The 17,990-nt window shown below is 35.8% G+C and overlaps 1 protein-coding gene across 3 annotated transcripts in view; it reads right to left on the reverse strand.

Moving 5' to 3' along the window:
* The window catches only part of SNX13 (sorting nexin 13), a 66,614-nt gene that overhangs the window by 33,278 nt on the left and 15,346 nt on the right, over window positions 1-17,990 (reverse strand). For all 3 annotated transcript variants that reach the window (XR_002435137.1, XM_021386926.1, XM_021386927.1), the window contains 8 exons: window positions 14,387-14,499; window positions 9,464-9,566; window positions 7,625-7,714; window positions 7,137-7,258; window positions 2,950-3,071; window positions 2,695-2,796; window positions 1,947-2,035; window positions 1,450-1,533 (listed from right to left, as the gene is read on the reverse strand). Coding sequence is in view for 2 of the 3 variants with exons in the window: in XM_021386926.1 (XP_021242601.1) it covers window positions 1,450-1,533; window positions 1,947-2,035; window positions 2,695-2,796; window positions 2,950-3,071; window positions 7,137-7,258; window positions 7,625-7,714; window positions 9,464-9,566; window positions 14,387-14,499 (825 nt within the window). In the remaining variant the exon portion in view is untranslated. Of the gene's footprint in view, window positions 1-1,449; window positions 1,534-1,946; window positions 2,036-2,694; window positions 2,797-2,949; window positions 3,072-7,136; window positions 7,259-7,624; window positions 7,715-9,463; window positions 9,567-14,386; window positions 14,500-17,990 lie in introns of those variants that run through there.

The following is a 17,990-nucleotide window of genomic DNA, read 5'->3' on the forward strand; positions in this document are numbered from 1 at the left end:
TGCAATTAGATGACTTCTCAGGTTCCTTACATCCCAAGCCATTTTACGGTAAAAACCGTAAGTTTTTTTCCCAGGTAACAGTACAAGAAATAGTTGAATTTAAAACATTTTATAAAAAAATGAATTTTATGGCAAAGAGAGACAAGCTTTGATTAACTTCTAATTTAAAAAAAAACAAAGCTTTAATATAAGAAAATTAGTAACAGGCTATGATATACCTAGAAACACAGTATTAAACTTCTCATTCTAAAGAATCAATTTTTTTTCTGTTTGAATCTAATTTGATGTTAAAGATTCCCATAAAAATCAACATTTGTCCTACCTTCTTTTGACCTTAATTTCTGCAAGAGTTTTCATTTTGTAAGACTTGTATGAAATTTTTGAAAGCATTTACTGTTATATAGTAGCCTTATTTTTCCACCAGGGTCTTTACTTCTTCATCTCAAAGAAATTATGAAATTAGCAATTGGGACATCATCATAAGAGAAAGCTTTATAAAAGCCTCAGAATTCTATCTTTGGATGCAGCCGGGGGCAGTGCTCAGTAAATAAAGAGGCCAAGTTACTAAAAAAAGGAGTTGCGTAGGAAGAAAAGGGAAACAAAAATTGAAATACTTAGTATGCATAAGCAACAATAATTTTTCATACTAAAGCAAGGTTCCTTTAGAAAAGTGCCTTGCCAACTTTTACATAAAATGGAGATTGAAGGACACAATATATATGTCCACCTAAAGCAATGTCATATGTACAAAAAAATCCAAGGGTGTTTCTAGCTTAGTCCTGGAATGTGCACTCCAAGATTAAAATATACAAATGAAACTAGAGAAAACTTGGAAAAGATAAAAATAAATGTGGCTCGTGACCCACAAGGAAAAAGCGATAAACTTAAGTTTTAACTTGCATTATCAGACAAAAATATCAATTAAAATGAAAATGCTCTATGCTTTAATTTTTGACATATTATTACTTTACGAAGGGTTTTTTTTGCAAGTTACACTTGCATTAGAGAGATGTCAAAGTAAAGGTTTTGTTTCTTCCCATTGGGTTAAATTATTAAGGATCACCAGAAATATCCTTAAAACACATCCTGAGGTTCCTTAGCAGAAGCAAATGCAGACACACACAAAACCACTTTACTACTTGTGTATCTGAAGGTCTCTTAAGCTTTAGAGTACATGTACAAAAAAAGAGTTAAGGAAAAAATAACTTTCAAGGTTACCACCGTATCTCCTGAACAGTCAGCCAGCTTTTGCCAAAAAACCACAACACAGTACAGATAAGAAAGATAGCATATACACATGTACATAAACATATATTCACATGGCAGCCAAAGTTATTTCTGCCAATATCACCATTGGTTAACTTTTCTACTCAATACCTTTATTGCCATGAAAACAAGGGAACACAAGTAAAGGTTTATAGAAGAACATAAATTCATTATAAGTCTTACCATCCATATGACATACTGATTAATATAATCAGGATCACTGAGCTGGTTTATTAATGGAAGAAGAATTCCTCGGGAGAGGATTTCCTAAAAAGTAAGATAGATAATTTTCAAGTAGTTATTCATAAAATAAGTGTGATAATTTCAGTATCATTGTATAGATGCTAAAGAAAACATTTAATAACAGGTATCATACAATGGACACCAGCACATTATCTTCTCCATTAACACTAGAAGATGTTGATATATCACAGAAAATAATATTCATTTTACCACACTATTCTAATATTGCTAGAGGTTAAAAAAAAGGCCCTAAGCATTTCATATAAACTGATTTGTGCTATTAAATACTTTCAAAATTATATTTTATTTAAAATAATTTATTGCTAAGTTAGATCAATTTTCTAAAACAAAATAAAATAAAATAAACCATAGCAGTTCTAAAAATTTTTGAGGCATTAAACTAAAGAATTAGGGTGACTTTCAGAGTCTGCATTTACCCTGACAAAGTATCGCATGATCTTGTTCTGGAAGTCTCCAGGAGGTAGCAATATATACAGTAAGACCTCACACAGATCCCTTAGGAATCCTAGGGAGAGAGAACAAAATGAAAATAACCCTCAGCACAATTTTCTATTACTTTGTTTCTCATTTCACCTGACATCATAAAAACCAATGGATAAATTCTTAAAATAAAATTTAAAAAAGAGTAAGATATATTTATACAGTCTAAGCACCATAGTAACATATTTTAGAATGAATATAAGCAGCACTGACATATAATCCGACTGAGGTAACTACAGTTCCAAAGCCAAGACAAAAGAAAGCCAAATTCCAAGAATCAAACAAGTAGCTCCAATTTATTTTCCTTAATATATATAGCTAGTGTTTTTCCTCCTGCATACTTTGCCCCATCAGTGATTTTTTTTTTAATGAAATGAAGATTATTGAGTAGTGGTAAGGACAGTAGATCTAATAAAAAACAATTACCATCTGCAAAGCCACTCCCTCTGTGACAGAAGGCATTTCTAGATTATTTTTTTTTTCCAGTGAACAGAGGAATAGACATAGATACACTTTTATAATATAAATAAGTACATATTAGAGGAAATATACACATGTTGTAGATAATGATGCTTTGAAAGTCACATACTAAGGTTTCAGTATTTATTAATATTTTAAAATCAATTGGTAGCATTTTAATTTAGTCTGCTAAACTACAATAGCTTCAGAAGAATATTGAGAGACCTTCTTCATCTTTGGGAGAAGTGCAGACTAGGTCACGACAGACTTCTTTTTCCATTTCAACTTCAACCTCAAAGAATGTATCTACAAGTTCCTCAGCTTGGTCTATACAAAAGAAAATAAAAGCAAATATACTTTTCTGTAAAGATCAGAAACTTGAGAGCAAACTTGAATTATAAAGATAACTGTATTTCACATATGTAAAATGCTTGCCAATTCAAGACTCAAAATCAAAAAACTTTTCAGTCATAATATTACCTTTCATCTGATCACCTTTCTCTGCTACTCTTTGCTGAGCTTTTCTGAAAACTCGAAGATGAGTGCCAAAGTCATCAACAAGTCGTGTAGTGAAGTAAGGCTGCCAGTCTGTTTCCTTTGACCTATCAAAAAAGTGACCCATGAAAATTAATTAGTTTACCTTGAATACAAAAAGCAATTATAATTTTCTACTTCTCCTTCCTCCCTGCCAAGAGTCAGTGACAGCAAACACAGAGAGTGAAGAAATAAAAGTCTCCTCATCTCCTGTTCACCTAAACCAAAGGAAACACTGTAACATATTGTTCTTATATCTACACATTAATATTTATGCTTGAATTACTTAAAAGTCAACTCCGATACCTAGAGTAGTGTTCTGATTCACAGTATCTTAAAATATCCGTGGAAAAACCCTAATCCAAACCATCTACACACATCTACAACTTAAAATACTGCCCAGGTCTTTTTCTTTCTATTTTTTTTTCCTCCTTTCTCATATTTCTCACATCCATGAACCTCACATCCCTGAACCTCTTGGCAGGACCTAAGGGAGCCAACTGCCCCACACTGTAAGGGCAGAGCAAATCCAAGATCATCTCATGAGACTGAATGTGCACAAGTCTACAGGGTCGGATGACATGCATCCCAGGGTCTTAAGGGAGCTGGCTGATGTGGTTGCCAAGCTGCTCTTCATCATATTTGAAAAGTCGTGGCAGTCAGGAGAAGTCCCCAGTGATTGGAAAATGAGAAACATCACTCCCATTTATAAGAAAGGGAGGAAGAAGGACCCAGGGAACTACAGGCCAGAGAGCCTCAACTCTGTATCTGGTAAGATCATGGAACCGATCCTCCTGGAAGACATGCTAAGGCACATGAGGGATGAGCAGGTGAGCCAAGACAGCCAGCCCAGCTTCACCAAGGGAAGGTCATGTCTGATCAACTCAGTGGCCTTCTATGATGGAGTGATAGCACTGGTAGACAAAGGAGAGGTAATTTATGTAATCTATCTGGACTTCTGCTAGGCTTCTGACATGGTCCCCCACTACAACTTTATCTCTAAATGGGAGAGATATAGACTTGAAGGGTGAACTACTTGGTGGATAAGGAATTGGTTAGAAGGTCACAGCCTGAGGGCTGTGGTCAATGGCTCCATGACCAGCTGGAGGCCAGTGACAAGCAGTGTCCCCCAGGAGTCTATCTTGGGACTGGCAGTCTTTAACATCTTTATCAGTGACATAGATGATGGGATTGAGCATGCCCTCAGCAAATTTGTTGATGACAGCAAGCTGAGTGGCGTTACTAATACAGCAAAAGAAAGGGATGCCATCCAGAGGGATCTCGATAAACTCAAAAGGTGGGCCCACACGAACCTAATGAGATTCAACAAGGCAAAGTGCAAGGTTTTGCACTTAGGTCAGAGTAATCCCAGACGTATACAGACTGGGAGAAGAACTCCTTGAGAATAGCCTTGCTGAGAAGGACTTAGGGGATCTGGCAGATTAAAAACTTAACATGAGCCAGCAGTGTGTGCTCACAGCCCAGAAGGCCAATGGTATCCTGAGCTATAGCAGAAGAAGGGTGGCCATCAGGGTAAGGAAGGTGATTGTCCCTCTCTACTCTGCCTTCGTGAAGTCCAACCTGCAGTACTGCATTCAGGTCTGGGGCCCCCAACATAGGAAACACGTCAAACTTTTGCAAAGGGTCCAGAGGAGGGCCAAGAAGATGATTAGAGGGCTGGAGCACATCTGCTATGAAGACAAGCTGAAGGATCTGGGCTTGTTCAGTCTGGAAAAGAGAAAACTGCAAGGGGACCTCATTACAGACTTCCAAAATTTAAAGGGAGATTATAAACAGGAGAAAAATAAACTTTTTACATGGGTAGTAATGATAGGACAAGGGGGAACGGTTTTAAACTAAAGGAGGGAAGATTTAGATAAGATGTCAGAGGGAAGTTTTTCACTGAGAGGGTGGTAAGGTGCTGGAACAGGTTGCCCAGAGAAGCTGTGCATGCCCCATCCCTGGAGGTGTTCAAGGCCAGGTTGGATGGGGCACCAGACAGCCTCATCTAGTACTTGATCTATCAGTTGGCAACACTGCCTGCAGCAGGAGGACTGAAATTTGATGATCCTTGAGGTCCCTTCAAAGCCAAGCCATCCTATGATTCATTTTTCTCCCATACTTTCAATTGTTTCAGAAGTCATATAAACAATTCTTTTTTTCTGAATTTGCAGTATATGCACAAGAAAACACACAATTCATTTGAAACTACCAATGGCCTAATATTATTAACAGTTCCACAGCTTACATAAGAGGTAGTTACCATGAATCACTAAATAAGCAACACAAAGAGAAGTGTTAGAAAATAGTCACCCATCAGCTTTGAATAAAACCACTTAACTACTGGTCAAAGAAAGATGCAGCTATACTGAGATGTCCATGCCTCCGTGGCAAAACCAAAAAGACACATACCCATTGTAGGTTTAACAAGCTAGATGAGCAACAAGCAATGATTTTTACTCTGCTCTAAAAATTCCATTGTCTAAATTCTCCCATATAACTACCTTATTATAGCAGAATCCTTCTACAACTGTTTCTTTTTTGTGTTTGTTTTCTCTTTCCTCCTCAAGAAGAGAAAAAGAGATGAAGAACTCTGGTAGAGGAGAAAGCCTAATACAAAATCTAGACGTGAGATTCAGCAGTGGAGTTGTCTCAAAGGGCAGTTAATCAAAAGCATTGATCATCCAGATCCATCACCCATACAACCAAGTCATATATAAACACTAGGTGGCAGCCTTGCAGCATTGTTCTGAAAGAGCAACTCCAACAGAGATGGAAAAAAAAGAGAGCTGTACTCATCATACTCTCCAGAAATTCATACAGTATATGAAATTAAGAGATTATGGAACTAATCTGAGAGTGCTACGGCTATAACTGACTGCAGCCATTATAAATACACTAGATCATTTTCTCCTGATAATAATCAATTGCTACAGCCCTAGGAAAATGACAGGATTTGCACAGGAAGAAGAAAATTGCACAGGAGTAGTGGCTATTTTTGAAGAAATGCAATACTGTAGGAAGAAAAATTAAATTAGTTATAACTCGACCTGCTTTGACACAAAACCGGTGCTCAGTACTGCTCAATGAAGTAACTTCACCCAATAGACAAAATCACTGAATTTGAGCAGTCAAATCCATTTCATATGTAAGCAGAGGATTGTTTCCCATAAGGTATTTTCAAACTTGTTTCCTAGGTTTTCCACTATTTCATGGTCAATGTGGTTTTGTTATCATGAATTTTTCCTAGTATTAAACCTAACTCTCCATCTTTGTACTTTCTTGTCAGAAAAAGCACTCTGACCTGCGTTTTCAAGTGAGAGGGGACAAGAAAGCCTTAAAACTTGCTCAGAAGTTTACTGTACTTAGGTGACCCACAACCTCTTCTTAAAGAGAAAACAGATAATTACAGCAGTGAGACAAATGCTTGGAATCATTACTTAATAAAGAAATATTGAAGTTTACATGGGTATAAACACATGTAGCTTCGTGGGCTGAGAAATCAGCCATACTAAAGATAAATAATTCCCTACTCATGCACACCTTGATTTTCTGCTACTTGATTAAGCAACAACAGAAAAACATGGGACAATTAACAAACTATCAGTTTGTTATAAACGAAGTAACAGTATAGGATTACATCTGTAGAAAGAACCCATACATTACATAACTACCCTTCTGAAAATACTCACTGTTTATACATGTTGAACAGCAAGACCCTGTTTTAAAAGTTATCTGAGCTGACACTAGTATTTTAAATTCAGGTTTTCAGATAGACTCATCTTGGGAACAGCCCTGCTGTTTATGTGAACCTGACTCGCATGCAAAAAAATGAGGATTCATGCAGCTCAGTGCCTAAGTTGCAGAAAAACAGCTATTCAGTAATTTTAGGCATTAATCAAAATCTGGAAAAGACCATCTTGAAAAGACTGTGACAATAAACATAATTCCTCTCATTGCCTAAGGGATCAGCAAGGCTGTACTTCTTTTAGATTATGATCTTAAAGTATATTAAAGTTCTTTCTGTACAATACAGTGAACTCTGCCAACGGATAAACTAAAACTCATTTATCTATTATCATACTATCAACAGAGATTTGTCCATTTGCTTGATAAGATACAAATAATCTTACCTGGCAGAAAACTGAACAAGTGCATACTGAAGAGCTTGCCTGATTTCCAGGAGAAACGATTCATCATCACTTAGTGTGTAATACCAGTACTGCACATAGTCTCTCAGGGAAAACTGGATCACCTGAAATTGGAAAGTGAAAAAGAAAGACGAAGTAATCAACAAAAGAGGGCAAAACAATACGTGTCTCATAATGCCATATCAATCTGCTTAAGAGGTTCACTAATTAACTTATCTACCATTATAAAACTGTGAGTGAAACAATAAATACTGAAAGCTGTCTTGTTGATTCACATACATTCACCAGTGCAATGTTAAAAAACTGCAATATACAGAAAACAGACCAAAAAGTATTGCTCAGTATCCTGATCCATCCTTCATGTTTTTTTTCCACTTACCAGTCTCAGCTTCTATCTACCTCACAACTACTTCAACATTATGGGCTCAATACTTAGAAAAATAAATTAAATAGTACTGGTTAGAACTTACCTGTTGCAAAGGCTCATCAATTATATTTGCACCTGTCAGTCTTCTGTCAATCTTAATAGGTCTGGCTTCACGTTTCATTTCTTCTATGCACTTGAAAGAGATCAGGAAATTTAACTTAAAACTACTAAGTAGAGCTGGTTTTTGACTATAGTTATTTGTGATATTTGTATATTTCCAGTAGCAACTTTATGTAACTTTCTTCATACATTTATATCTTATGTACTGTATAGATTAATATCCATACTTTTCACTATATAGTAAATAATAGCAAGAAACTTATCTACATTATTTCTTGTTTACTGTAAAGAAGCAAGTTCACTAAAATAACATCAGAAGGAAATAAAACTCAAACTAGCAGTAAAAGTGCAGGGGAGAACAGCAGCACAAGATAGTTTGCGGGTAAGACTCCAGTTACATACTTGATTATGAAACTCGTCTACAGCCTCATGCAGGTGATAGTTTAGGTTCCCCCATACACTTCCTTTATCCTTTTCTGATTATTATGTGCTGGTAGAGAAATTACTCTTTTGTACCACCACTACTCAACAGACAGTCCTTTAAAAAGTAACTGATGAAGTTGGTCAGTTGAGAAAAATGACATATGTGCATCAACAATCCACCCTCACACCAGAAGTACAAAAACTGCAAGGATTACACAAAAAATACATTCATTTATAAAGCAACTAGAGCATAGACACATACAGAAATCAAAGAAGGAGCATTAAGAAGTTTCATACATGTAGAGTCAGTTTAAAAGAGAGAACACCTTTTCTAAGCCTATTCTCCAAAATAAATACATAAACAAGACATAAGCAAAACTTCATAATCAACATAATATAAGCATTGAAAGCTATATAGCGCCAAGAATTTAGAATTTAGTCCCCTATAATGAAGTATCATTAAGTAGAATAGAATCATTAGTTTGTCCACTTCTTTTTGAATAGTGGCAATAAAGCCTTAAACTTTTCATTTAGACCAAGGAATTTACACTCAGGTTAGAATATACTTGAGTTGTTTTTCGTGTCTGAGATACATCTGGGACTTAAGTGAAAAGGTAACTCACCAACTGAGCTTTGAACGAGTCACAAAAAAACAGCAATTAGAAAACACACTGCTGAATCACAAAGCACACTTCTTTAAATGTGCTACTGATAAGAAAGTTGAAATCTCCTCATCATAAACAGTATAATGATCGACTATCTAATGGCTGAAGGATGTCTCAGGTGAAACATTCAGGAGATTAATCATCATAACATAACTATCAATCTTTAGGTTCATGCCTTTTCTCTATTCTGAGGAGTTCAAACCAATTAGGGCAAGACATAGCTGTCAAGACACGTAGGTTCATAAACCAGGAATTTATACTAATTCCACATCTTAGTTTGCTATTAAGAACCTGTTCTAAACAGATGCATATTTATGCAATTAGGAAGCCTGAATTTAGAACTACTAACCAAGATGATGTGCCTGTTAACATTTCAGAAAAAAAGTTGGAAAGGGGATCACACTGCTCTTCCACATTCATATATGCATTTCCATTATTTTTCTTTGGTCTTAAAGATAGTCAAAAGATAAGTCATTTAACGTAATGAAGCTAGAAACAGCACTTGAAAGAAACTTCCCATTACTGCTTAAAACGTTTGTATTTCTAGAAAGAAAAATCTTGCACTGTACTTTCATAAATAGTTTTGCAGTTGACCAAAAACATAAAAGCGGGATCATTTATCTTGGAAAACTGATACATTTATAATTTTTAGATTAAAATTAATTAACCTAGAACTCATAGTTTCAAAGCTATAAAATCTGATCTACAAGTTAAGGCCATTAATGTTTCCTTACCTTAGGGATACCAACTGATGTACAAGGAAGAAATGAATGTTCACACTGCTCAAGGTACTTTTCTGAGTTGTTTTTTCCAAATAAAAGAGTAACCACAAAGCCCCTAAAATTGAAAAAGAAAGATAAAATAGAATAACAGCCTTTTTTCTCTCCCCGCTAGAAAACATCACACACCAAGTTATGAAATACCAATATACAGCGACTTTCCTTGTTGATTATCATAGGGCAAGGCTCTTTCAGTTCATCTTGCTATACAAAATAACTGACACAATACTAAACAAGAAGTTTCCCAGTCTTATCACAGAATCATAGCACAGCTTAGGTTGGAAGAGCCCTCAAAGACCATCTAGTTCCAACACCCTGGCATGGGAAAGTTTGCCACCTTCTAGATCAGGCTGCCCAGCACCCCATCCAGCCTGGCCTTGAACAACTTCAGGGATGGGGCATCTACAGCTTCTCCGGGCAACCTGTTCCAGAGCCTCACAAGAGCCACAAAAGCACCAGGAAGAAATTGATATAACAAGTGTAGAAAGTACAAGAACTTATATTAAACTGAAAAGAAAAAAAAAAAAATCAAGTAGTCTCATCAAAGCACACAGGAGCAGAGAGACAGGGAAAAAGACCAGAGGAAAAAAGAAGTTAGACACAATGGTGGTGGGTTTTTGTTTTGTTTAATTAAGTCAGCATATAACTCTAAAGACAAGCATACTCCTGGACCATTTATTTTTTAAAAATTTTGTATTAGAAATTCATAATCTTTTCCCCCTCACAACTCCACAATAATATTTAAATCACGACTTACAGTTAAGCAGGACAACAGCTAATTTTACTACTTTTTCTTCGTGGTATCATGAATGCACAAGGGAAAATAACTATTACAAGAAATTCAATTTTGCTGCAACAAGAATAATTTATGGCTTATGACACCAGGGCACAAAAACACAAAGCCAGTTTTAATAAGAAACAGTTGAAAACCTAAAGGCTGTGCCAATTACAGCACAACTAATGTAAGCAGCCTTTGAAAAGATAAGCACGAAAAACACTGAGAAGTTACTGCTACTCAAGAGTAGCCTTGGGATGGCTAAGGATGCACAGCTTTTTAATTATTCAATTTAATGGCCAACAGATGATCTTGTGACCACATGATCTCACATAGCTGTCCCAGCCTAGAAATGTCCTAAAATAATGTTATTTTTAATACAGATTTTTTCCTGATATACAATATTGTTACTGTATGATTAGAACAGAATTTCTAACCAACGTATCTAAAGCAGATATGTACCATTGGAAGGTTTCAATCTGCAAACTGGGAACCATTCTTTATAAGCTGTTTAGTGGTCAGTAATTCAGAAGTAGGGAGGTTGTTATTTATGCTCTTAATATCTTAGGGACAAAAAAAAAAAGCTATACAAAATTATTATGGGACACTTCACAGAGAAGAATATTCTGCTCGATACTCTGATTCCCTTATAGCCTACAGCACTCTCTTTATCTGCCAATCACAAACACTTTCTACATATGACTGAAGGACAATAAATAAAAAAAAATTCAAAGTTCTAATTGCTTTTCTGCTCTAGATGCTCCTAGTTAGTTTGGAAATCATAACACCAACAGTGTTATTATCATCTCATTTCAGTTCAAGGACAAAAAACCTGCTTAAAAAACTTCCCAGTATTCTTTTAATTATGCTAAAAATGTTATTTTTTTTAAAACTCATCTAAGTGTTTAGGTTTACTTTATTTGTAGTCTATCAATTTCCTACTAGAAATCTCTATCTGCTTTTAAAGAAAAAAGTATTCTCAAAATGCCTTTTTTTTTTGGCCAAGAAATAGTTTTAACTTTAAACAAGTATCAGCAGCTTGGAGGAGAAAGAAGAGGTGACATAATTCTGTTAATTCAAAAGGACTAAAGCCTTGAAATTAACAAGCTCTAGATTATGAATCATTTTTTTCCCCTCAAACATTTTGAGGCATTTCAAGCGTCAAAAATATTTTAAACTCATTCAAAAATATTCATAAGCTACCAATATAGTTGAAATGTACGTTCATCATCCTATACGTAAGTATTTTCATTTTTAAGCTAGAAATGCGAAGAACTTCTGCCTCCAGAGTAGAAATTAACACATTCTCTTCTTCAACTTAAAAATCTCAAGTACATTAGAGAAGTATGCCTAGCCTATTTAGTATAGCTCTTAGCAAATCAGAAGCTCCCAGTGCAAAAGCTTATCCAGTTAATCAAGAGAATATTAAATTCAGTAAATGCAAAACCATTTTAGTCTTTTCTAAAAGTTATTGGAACGAGACTGTAGTTTCCACTTTGAAGTTCTTCCAAAGATACTGGAAGATCAGCTTTTCACAGGGACAGATCAGCATTAGAAAAACGGTGAAAGACAGAAAATGAAGACAACAGATTTGTCATTTTCCCATCAAGTATAAAAATTAACAACCTCAGCTGAATGCTTTGTGGAAGTCAAAATGCAGCTTCGCAATCGTTCCCAATCTGGTCAGGAATTAAAATTATAAGTGTAGGCAGGCAGACACGTATACATGCATATGATTAAGTACTGATAATAATGCTTTTTACAACAGAGCAAATTCCTTTAAATGCCAGTGATTACGGGTCTAAGAAATTTTAGTTCTGACAACATCAGAAGCTTAAGGCTGCTGGCAGAACTGCAAATAACATAATTTTACTACCTTGAGAATCAAAGAGGGAAGGAGAGGGAGTAAGGTAAGGGAAGAAACGCACACGGTACAAAGAGAGGACAGGTAAAAGACAGGCTCAGCTCTAAGGTTAATGGAATTGCACCAACACTTGAAGCAGAGGCAAAAAAAAATATTTTGTGAAGCTTAACACCTTGTAATAGTCTTGGCTGTAAAGGTTAAAGAAACAATGTCTTTCTCGTTTGGTGGAAAGAGCTAAGCAAATTCCCTATGTGATCAGTTTTCAAATCCCAAATTGAAGGAAGAGGTATTACAAAACAAACAAAAGCTAACATTTTGGAAATCAGTCCTGATACAAAACAAAGTTTAAAAAAGACATTTGATTTAAAGCTTTTATTCATACACAAAAACAGTTTCAGTATACTTTTATGCATGCAAATAACAATAATACGCTTACTGCAAGCTAACTGTGCTTGTAGGAAGAAATGTACAGTTAAGAGTATATAAAAATAGCTAAGTAGCACACAACAGTAGAAAACAGATTATGTTGATACAGCCATAGCATCTTTCTTCACAACTCACTGGCATACACTACAAACATTCAGGTTGGTCCTCAGGATGCAGCCAACCACAATTCAACGTTTTCTTCTGTTTGAACTGCAAAATGGGACAGAAGCAGACTCCCAGCTAGCTGAAAACCCAAACCAGTGACACAAGCCACCATTTATAAACACGTGCAAAAAGCTAAAAAACTGCACGCAAAATTGGTTAACAATTCAAAATTTTAGCATAAAAATACAGGTCCAAATTTGTTACTTTGCTCCAAGTAAGAGTAACGTAATTATTAAAGAAGGTCTTATAAATGAATCAAAATTAAATTATTATTTTCATACTTTATGCAACTGATGTTATACCTGAGGTAAGATAAGCAGGACCAAGCATTTTTCATAATCTCATGAGAATTAATTCAAGAAAAAAAAGTAGGCAAGAAAATTTTGGAAATAAACTTGTTTGACCTACTTGCTACTCATGTTGCTGTATACTGGCTGTACAAGTAAGCATCACACATCTGATAAGATTAACAGTGTAAAAAAGAGACAAATCATGGACCTAGCCAAGAAGATGTGCACATTAAACTAAACACTCTACTGGAAGGGCTAAGACCTCTTATCTGTCCAGGTAAGTAAACACGTAATAGGGAAATGGATACAGATTTCGCTTCAACAGAATTTAACATTGCCAGAAAATGAATTTAGATCTGGGATGATAAATGTTCATTGATTAGATACAACGGTAAATCAAAGTACAATGATGTTGTACAGTCAACAAAATACACCAATCATACACGTATCAAGATTCAATGAGACAAAGGCATTTATTTAAAAATTAGCTTAACTAACTCATCAGTCTAGAAAACTTATAACTCTGAATTCTCACAGATAGAATTCTGTTTAACACTATTAAAACTGAAATAGCAACTCTCGTTTTAGTGATTGAACTCTATCATGCTTTTTGGTAGGACATACATTCTTTACTGTACCCAATAAGAAAGTCAAAAGACTATTTCAGAGAGAAAAAAAAATGACAGTCCAAACACCCTCAACTAGAAATTGAGCAAGTCTTGGAGAGTCAAGGAATGTTACTATTCTATAGAACAGCTTAATGAGTGAGAGGAGGGAAGAATATCCTACCAATGCATTTAGACCTGACACTAAAAATAAAGCTTATAATGCAGACATTATAATGTACCATTTAATAATTTGTATTGCCATTAGCACCATATTACCTGTTTGCATCCTTTCTGCCTACAGAATTAAATATCTACAGTTGTTGAATTGATGTACTTGTTCAAGGTGTACCAAGACATTTCCATATATACAGAAAGACACCAGCTCACTTTCCTCATGAATGAAGCATCTTATGCAGGAAAATGTGCTAGTAGAAAGTAATGAACTGAAGATAACATTGGCGTTATGTGAATATTTGTCCTCTACTAGCTGTTAAAAGTGGTTAGATCTATTTATTAAAAATCAGTCACCTTTCTCCTCTTGGCAAAGATAGCATCAGCACCATTTGACAAAAAAATACAAATCTTAATTTTCATAAATTTGAGATCTCAAGAAAAAAACTTAGGTCATAAGGAGTTGCATAAATGCAGACATAATTACACAGAAGTCGATTCAGATTTTCAGAGCAAATTGCTAATAGACACGTTAAAATTTTACCTCAACTATATGAAAATAGGAAGTAGCATACTTACCCACCCACAAAGCAGAGGATATAAAACGCAAAGTAAAATATAGCGAAGGGTCCAAAAGTTATTAGAAAAAGCACAACACCAAGACTTCCCCATCCCCATATGGAAAGACTGGTCTGCAAACAAGAATACATAGGAAAAGTGTCATTAATACACGTACAGCTTGGAAATCACCAAAGCAGTATTTGTAGTTACTTAAAAGCTTGATACATTTTAACTAGGCAGGAAATAGATGTTTTCTTGATGAAATAGAAACTTTTTAAAATAAAACACTCATTTTTTTTTGTCAGCTAGCAGTTCACCTTAGTCAACATTAGAGCATTTTTAACTATTTTTTCCCATCTCTCACTTCATATGCAACTATCACCCTTAAAGAAGTCATTGCTTTCTTCTATTTTGTAGACTTTTGCTTCCTAAAAAACCTTCTTCCTACTACTTCTCCACTACTCCAAAAACAAACCCAAATGAACCAACAGAATAGGAAAATAACATCTAAGTATAACTCTGTTTTAAAATCATGAACTGTAATATGAAAAAGATGACAGAAATCCTGGATTAACATTTTCTCCATGACGGGGAAGACGACAAATGCTGTTTTGAAAGTACTTCGTGTAGTTGAAATCAACTGCAAGAGCAGCTGTGGGTTTGGTGGATTTTAGGACTGACATGTCACATAACTCAGCAGATAAAACAGTCTGAAGCGAGATGCCCATTACTGTACATTTACATACATTGCAGTGCAAGAACCTTAACGTATAAATACATGCACACATATATATGTGTATGCATGCACATGTATCAAGAAAGCAACCCAGTGACAACCTGACTGCACTGAGCTATCGCAGTTTTGGACCTACACAATGCTGCAATGCAGCCAACCAAGATTACATAATGTTAATTCATTCTATTCTATAGTTCAGTAAGGAAAGTGTGTTGCAGCCAAATCCCAAAAGTGTGAAACTGAAACTGACAAGAATTTATAGGCCACGAAAACTGTTCCAGCTCCAAGGTTCTCAACTTTTCTATTTTTTTGTCTAATTTACGCCTTTCCTACCAGTGATCAAATGACACCCTGATGGAAACACAGATAACTGCAATGTCAACAAGTAACACTAAGAAAGTATTTAAATAAACTTGTCTTGCAGTTTGACATTTAGAAAACAAGCAAAGATCTAGCACCATACTTGCAGAGAGCTCTTTTTTATTTTTTAATGTGAGGGATGGGGGGCACCTGTCTACGCTTCTTACCTCTCTGAAGTGACTATTTAAATTTCAGCTCTTCCTCTTAGGCACAGAACTCAGAAAAAGCTACGTAATGACAAAAAAGCTTTAAGAATCCTAAGGACAATGAAAAGTAATATAATACAGCTATATACAATAAGAAAGCGGCAGGAGCTCTCACTAGGTATCTACCTACATTCTAATACATAAAGACGATTCCTCAAATTCATGCCCTCAGAAAAACATACATTTTAAAACCTCTACAGAGAGCTACACACAACAAGATGTGCATGCAGAACATAACATTTAATCATGATCTTCTTATATCAAAATATCAGTACATTTAATAGCACAATTCAAAAAAAGTTGAAGTTCTAAATACGGGATAAGGACTCTAAATGACTTAACAAAACTTAATTAAACAAGATAGCGGGATGCATATTCAGAGATGGGTGAATGCATAATTAACAAAGAAAGTTCCATAATAGATAGAACAGTAACCTTTTGTCCTACACTCTAGTTTTGCAATTTAGCATATGGCTACAGAGATTCAAATCTCATTTGGTATTTTAATAGGATTTCTTAAAACTCACACAACTCAGCACACTGCAGTAAGTACAGCAGATAGTGGCCCAATTCGTACATACTTTTGGTTTATAATCTTAGGATTTTGAGAGAGATGCTCAAAAGGATGGAATGATCAGAGCACTTCAATTCAGGCTGACTGTAAATAAGGCTTCCTGTAACTTCATGCTTCTTAAAGGGCTTTATGCTACTTAAAACTTCCAGCAGTACGACTCCTGGACCAAACTAAGTCTCCTTTGCCCTATCAAAAATAAAGCAAAGAAAGTCCAACTACTCGTTAAATATGACTATGCAGCTAGTACTAATTAGTACTTACTAGGAAGTAATGTGGAACTAGCTGGGGTATTGAAAAAATATATATATCAAACCCCACCACTTCAAACTTCTTTTCAAATAAGCTGCATTTTAAAGACTAACAAATTTACTGAAGATTTGTCTAACCTTACTGAAATTAATTGTAGGGTGAATATTTCTCACTCGAAGCAGAAAGCACAAGCCAGTCTCCTGAAGAGATGGCATAACAGCATTTAAGTAGCAGCTACCCTAACCTACCTACAAGACAAACTTCCAAACTGAACTGCCAAAGTATTGGTTACTGAATTTCAAGCAACTACGGCCAGGTACTTAGGACCAAAGAACTAATACAGGCCTTAATCCTGTAGGATGCACAGATGTACATAATGCATACACACATACACAGATGAAAGCTCTGCATTCCAGATGAGCAGTGGTTCCACCTCATTAGTTTTACCCACATTTGCTTACCATCACTTCAGATGCCATATGTCTACCTTGCCATCAGTACATCCCATTTTTCATGCCTCAAGTCTTACAAATACACAGCAGGAGTCTTTCTTTGTAAGGTCATACACATGAAGGGCTAAGGCAGCACCACAGAAGATTCAGTAGTCTTCTTCCCATGGTATGGAATTGTTTTAGCAAAGTATAAAATGCAGTATAGGGCTGTCTGTAAATTGAAACAGCACACTGAAAAGCCTCATCAGTTACTAGATAGGTGAACATTCACAGGCTTGATTCTGGTGACAGAATTAACGAGATATCACATCTTAATGACACCTACTTCTTTTTTTTTAACTAAGCTTTTTCGTGTTTCCCACTGCAGGTTGTTTTTCCTCTTCACAATACACAGACACTAAAAGAAACACATTAAAAATCTGCTTTTCCTTTCTTTGGCTTCTGCTTTCTAATTAACACCACATTCTGATGGTTCCTGTTGCACATTGCTGTTGGCTGACACAGCTGAGCTGTGACTGATTCATCACCATCCACACAAGATCCTGTGTAAATCCACAGGATTCACTACCTTGAAACTGTGTGCAGTTTATAGCCCAGACAGACATGTGGTATTATAGCTTACTACTCATGAATTAGCAAGATTATTTTGCAGGCAAGCCAGCAGGAGCATGGGAAGGATTAAATGTAGCAGCCACAACAGCAGTGAGGTACTCCAATAACTAACTGCGGCTTACTGAAGTAGCTTCAGTAGTTTTCTCCTTCACATAAGCCAGCAGACAAGCTGTCAGAGCTTTGCCTCTAACCCATCTTTAAGCAAAATCCTCAGTCCTGATACTGCTTTCACTGCAAACAGTCACTGAGGAAAGTACAGCTGCGCTCTGCTTGGATTCAAACTGGTCCTGCCAATTCTTGTTTGCAACAGCAACTGACAGATATAGAAGCATTTCTCCTTTCATGCAAAAGCAGCTCCAGGTGTCCCCTCCAACAGCTGCTCCTCTTTACCCAGCTCTCCCCTTACCCCAGGCAGCTACACTCCTACCCCCAC

Source organism: Numida meleagris, chromosome 2, assembly GCF_002078875.1.
Source record: "Numida meleagris isolate 19003 breed g44 Domestic line chromosome 2, NumMel1.0, whole genome shotgun sequence".
NCBI lineage: Eukaryota > Metazoa > Chordata > Aves > Galliformes > Numididae > Numida > Numida meleagris.